Here is a 5,225-nt window from a genome sequence, read left to right on the forward strand (position 1 = left end):
AAAGTGACTAATTAATTAATTTCACTCATTTGATGTAAAGATAATTTATTTGAACTGCAGAACTTCCTCTCTTTCATCCCGCCTCTCGCAGGTACGACTCTCTGACGGGCGTCCCGTCGAGTCAGCGAGCGTTGGCCTTCGAGAAAGGAAGCGTGTTGTTCAACATCGGCGCTCTGTACACGCAGATCGGAGCGCGGCAGGACCGCTCCGCCGCAGCCGGAATCGACCGAGCGATCGACGCCTTTCAGCGTGCTGCGGGTACTGACACACACACACACACACATAATACAAATAATAGAAACGTTTAGTTTTAGACAATAACAGTTGAACCTGTTCACCTTATGAGCTCCGTTTGCTCCAATTTAATTCATTTACACATATGAATCAAAGGCTGAAACTAATATTTTATTCTGAGTTACACTGTGTATCTACTTCAAAACATACGTTTCCTGGCAAAGTTTTAGAGGACACTTTAAGATAACTAACATAAGATAAAACTTTATTAATCCCACGCCAGGGAAAATTCACTTGTTATAGCAGCAGCAAGAGTCAAGGCATCAGGGAAGAGAAAGAAAATATTACGAAACATGGCAAAATATACAATAAAAAGGCTTCATACACCTTCCTTTGTTTTTATTAACAGCCCAAAATATAAATTCACATTTACAAAATGATGTGAACTGATAAAGGAAGAAGCAATGTTCCACATCTGAAAAATTGGAACCAGGAAATGTTTGATATTTGCTTGATTAAATTACTTAAAATTAAAAGTTGGTGATAAAAATTGTCATAGATTTTTTTTAGTCTGTCAATTCACTGATTCAATTATTTGTATCAGTGAATTTGAAGAACAGGACAGCTTTATTGTCATATATATATATAAATTCTATGTTTATACATGTACTATGCTGTTTTTGCAACTAGTTTATTTGCTAGATTGTTATCAGATAATTATTTTTATCGATAAATAATTTTAATTGAATCCTGGGAAGTAGGGCTGGGCGATACGGCCCTTTAAATAATAACGCGATATATTTTTGTTAAATGACGATTAATGACAATATTTTTTCAAATCTCCACAATTTAACCCTTTGATGCAGACAGTCACACCAGTGTGATGATCAAAGCTCAACAAAAACATACAACAATAAAGTACGTTTAATTTGTCGTGGTATTCGTGATTTAGTCATTTAATACATTAATTCATTGAATATATTCGAGACACCGCCCCCTCCTACTGGATGTCACAATGAACTCATATATTGATACACTCTTGATATTAGAATGTAAGATTTAATAAAGTAGGATTTTATCCATTTCTTTGTGTGTGTGTGTGTGTGTGTGTGTTTAGGTGCGTTCAATTACCTGAAGGAGAACTTCTCCAACGCTCCGAGTCTGGACATGTGCGGCCCGTCGCTGTGCATGCTGGTCCGGCTGATGGTGGCCCAGGTGCAGGAGTGCGTCTTCGAGCGTGTGACGCTCACCACACCGGAAGCACACTTCCCTTCCCAACTGCGCCTGGCGCAAGAGGCCGCTCGGGTGACTGCACGCGTCTGTGGCGTTACCGTTCAAACCTTGATGATGATGATGATGATGATGATGATGATGATGATGATGATGATCGCTCACACGCGCTTGTCTCCTGCAGGTGTCGGACGTCTACTTGTTGGTGCAGCAGACCATGACGCAGCCTCTGATGAAGGACTACGTGCCGTTCTCGTGGGCGTCCATGGTTCAGGTCAAATCCGAACACTTCCGCGCTCTGTCGCACTACTACACCGCCGTCGCGCTCTGCGACCACACGTGTGAGTGACACATTTTACACTAATGTTACCTGGTGGGCGTCAAGTAGAAATTAAAATTAAAAACTAGAATGTCTCTCAGTTGAGCTCAAACCTCTGACAAGGCCCGACAGTCACAGAAAGCAGTTGACTAAATATGTCAGATTTTACCAATTTAGATTTCTGTGGGCCGATGCAAATATCGATAGTAGGGAGTACAAGATTTCTGGTACAGTGGAGATATATATAAATGATTCAATGATTACCAAAATGTTGTTATCGAACCTTGACGACAAAGTAATGTAATTGAGGCTTGATATTTTAGTTTAAAGCATAAACATTATTTGAATAACTAAAGAAAACTCAACACAGCTTTAATGTGAGTATGAAAAGTGAGTATGAAATCATAGACAATGTACGGAATGTTACGTCGATTGTCCGCCATCTTGAGAATTCCAGGAGAAACGTGAATACGCAAGCGGTGAACCAACGCACAACCTCTTTTAGACAAACGTCGAAATTAGTTAATTCCACCGGTTAAAGGATCCTGACAAAGTTTAGTTAACAGGAAGAGAAAACTTGGATTTCTGGGTCACAATGTTGAACACTGAACTCGAGGCTCAACCCTTTCACCACCTCTACCCCAGGACAGTTCGTACACATGTTGTAACTCGACACGTCTCGTTCCGTAGCGTCGGCCGAGGAAGAGGAGGAGGAGGAGGCAGAGAAGGCTTTCCTCCAGTTCTACGTCAGCAGTCCTGCCGGGCCTTTACTCAGCCAGGTTCTACGGGACCCGGAGAAGAGACGAAAGCTTGGTGAGTTCCTGTAGCCAGGGATGAGTTAACAAGTCCAAATATACAGCGGTGGAGGGAAGGAAACAAAGCACCAGAGTTTGTCATCTAAGAAAGATCATCACGTCTGCAGGCAAAGCTCACCTGCGGCGAGCGGTCATCCGACACGAGGAGGCCATGCGCGTCCACGGCCTGTGTAAGATCCTGAGGAAGATGGACATCCTGCAGGACGTCCTGTCGCTCACACACAAACGCTCTCTGGACAAATACTCTGAGCTGGACCGAGAGGACGACTTTGACGAAACCGCGGAGGCTCCGGAGATACAGTGTAAGACGTCAAGTTCTCCATCAGTAATAATTCAACCTGTGGTGTTATGACAATTTTTTAAAATGTTTTTTTGTTGTTGTTGTTGTTTCTGTCGTCAGCAGCTCAAACGCAACAGAAACCAGACATCACTCCACCGAACTTCTCCACAGTCCAGGTGACCGACATCTTTCAGAGACTGGTGAGTCGCTCGGCGAGGTAAACAAAAAACACTCTGAAGACACAAATACACGGTTACATTAACTGAGGAGACGTGTCTTCTGTGTTTTCAGGGGCCTCTGTCCGTGTTCTGTGCTCGGGCTCGCTGGGGCCCGGTGCGAGTGATCGGCCTGCAGGGGAGGGAGGGCGGCCTGGGCCTCACGCTCCGAGGAGACTCGCCCGTCCTGGTGGCCGGAGTCGTACCCGGAGGCTGTGCAGCGGTACGACAAACACAAACGCACGTAAAGCAAATCAGCAAATTGTGTCAAAAAGCTCGGGCTGCAAATGACACAGGCCCCGCCCACCACAGCTGCTCGCGCTAGGTTGACCGGTGGAAGAATGTGTGCGACAAGATGGTTAGAGGCAACATCGGAGAGATTCAGACATAAAACTTTCACAATCTGCTAACGCTAACGGCCTGCTGACACACCTGCCGTCCTCTCTTGGAGGCTAACTGCTAATGCTAACGCTAACTGTCTGCTGACACACCTGCCGTCCTCTTGTGGATGCTAACTGCTAATGCTAAGGCTAACCGTCTGCTGACCCACGTGCCTTCCTCTCATGATTCGCTGCCTCTGCTGAGTGGAGGGCGACCTTGAGCTCAAGCCACTGACGTAGATTTTTGTGTCTTCGCGTTATTCACGTTGCTCCGCACCAGTGACGCAAAATGTATGTCTACTTGCGTCTTTGCAGTTACTTTGTATGTAAACTACTCACACAAATAATGTGCGTTGGGTTCAGTGTGTACTCACTGCTGTCCTCGTGTGTGTGTTGCAGGAGGCAGGACTGAGGGAGGGCGACTACATCGTGGCCGTGGACGGTCACGACTGTAAATGGGCCAAACACAGCGAGGTCGTCCAGATGCTGAAGGGCTGCAGCGACAGAGGGGCGGAGCTCAGCGTGGTCACTCTACACTCACATGACACACAGGTACGCACGTGTGAGTGGTGTGTGTGTGTGTGGAATGTGTGTGTGTGTGTGTGTGTGTGGAATGTGTGTGTGTGTGCGGAATGTGTGTGTGTGTGTGTGTGTGTGTGTGTGTGCGCTTACCTGTACAGTGATTTTGACCCCTCCTGTGTGTGTGTGTGTGTGTTAGCAGGCGGAGCGGCGGGCCATCATGCTGTCCCACTGCGGCGGCGACAAAGAAAACACCCGGCAGCATCTGCTGGGCGGGGCCAAGGGCCAGAGCTCCGCCTCCCTTCTGAACTGGAACAGGAAGAAGAAGAGGGAAGGCGGCGGCGGAGTCTCCAAGAGACTGGGAAGCACTTTCAGTCTGTCGTTCGGAAGCGTCAGAGACACAGAAGCCATGTACTGAGACACAGAGGACCGCAGAGGAAGCACTCAGGGAACCACAGCGCCCGGTACGACGACGGGGGGGCATACGAGTAACACAAGCTCCCGTGTCGATGGAGCGGGGCACGAGTCCGAGTTCGTTCCAGTGCTCAAAGCACAGTCCCAACGGATCTGTGGCAACTTTTTGTGGCCAATCAAATATACGGAAACCAGGTAGAAGAAGTTGTAGCATGTAGCATTGTGCTAAAGTTTACTTTGCACCGTCCTGGAGTCTAAAGCGTTTCAGATGTGGGACACAACACAAGTAGGCAGATATAAATTTACCCGGCGTGATGCCGACAGGTACGAGTGGCGCGGTGGCCCGGCCTCTGCTCCCCAGTCGACTCCACGACCAGAGGGCAGAGTTCAGTCTGAGCTGCCACTCAAATTTTATGGATTCTTTCTTGATCCACGTTTCATCCTTTCACCAAATTTACCGGAAATCTGTTCTGTAGCGCTGCAACAGTTAATCGATTAGTGATCCACTACTAAATCAATCGCCAACTATTTTGATAATCGATTAATCGGTTCAAGTAGTTTTTATGAGAAACATTTTTTGGGGATATCCGCTTCTTTAATGTGAATATTTTCTGGTTTCTTTGCACCTCTGTGACAGTGAACTGGAGATATCTTTGGTGTGTGGACAAAACAAAACATCTTGTTTTTCTGAAACACGATCGACATGTTTCACCACGGACCAAACAACTAATCGATTAATCGTAGAAAATAATCATTGGATTTACCTTTGTCTTAATTTTAGCAACAGTGATTAAGAACAAATCTCTGACGATCCCTTCA

At 46.3% G+C, this 5,225-nt stretch overlaps 1 protein-coding gene across 3 annotated transcripts in view; it reads left to right on the forward strand.

Annotated features, from left to right (window-relative positions):
• rhpn1 (rhophilin, Rho GTPase binding protein 1) overlaps positions 1 to 4,991 on the forward strand; it is a 16,241-nt gene extending 11,250 nt beyond the window's left edge. The window contains exons 8-16 of one of the 3 annotated variants that reach the window (XM_035648827.2): positions 92 to 258; positions 1,352 to 1,539; positions 1,649 to 1,805; positions 2,474 to 2,596; positions 2,706 to 2,900; positions 2,999 to 3,078; positions 3,170 to 3,316; positions 3,873 to 4,025; positions 4,192 to 4,991. In XM_035648827.2, the coding sequence (XP_035504720.1) occupies positions 92 to 258; positions 1,352 to 1,539; positions 1,649 to 1,805; positions 2,474 to 2,596; positions 2,706 to 2,900; positions 2,999 to 3,078; positions 3,170 to 3,316; positions 3,873 to 4,025; positions 4,192 to 4,410 (1,429 nt within the window). In that variant the 3' untranslated portion in view covers positions 4,411 to 4,991. The remainder of the gene's footprint in view (positions 1 to 91; positions 259 to 1,351; positions 1,540 to 1,648; positions 1,806 to 2,473; positions 2,597 to 2,705; positions 2,901 to 2,998; positions 3,079 to 3,169; positions 3,317 to 3,872; positions 4,026 to 4,191) is intronic. The other 2 variants (XM_035648828.2, XM_035648830.2) reach the window with 2 other exon arrangements.
• Positions 4,992 to 5,225: the final 234 nt, after the last annotated feature.

This window comes from Scophthalmus maximus, chromosome 13 (genome assembly GCF_022379125.1).
Source record: "Scophthalmus maximus strain ysfricsl-2021 chromosome 13, ASM2237912v1, whole genome shotgun sequence".
Taxonomy (NCBI): Eukaryota; Metazoa; Chordata; class Actinopteri; order Pleuronectiformes; family Scophthalmidae; genus Scophthalmus; species Scophthalmus maximus.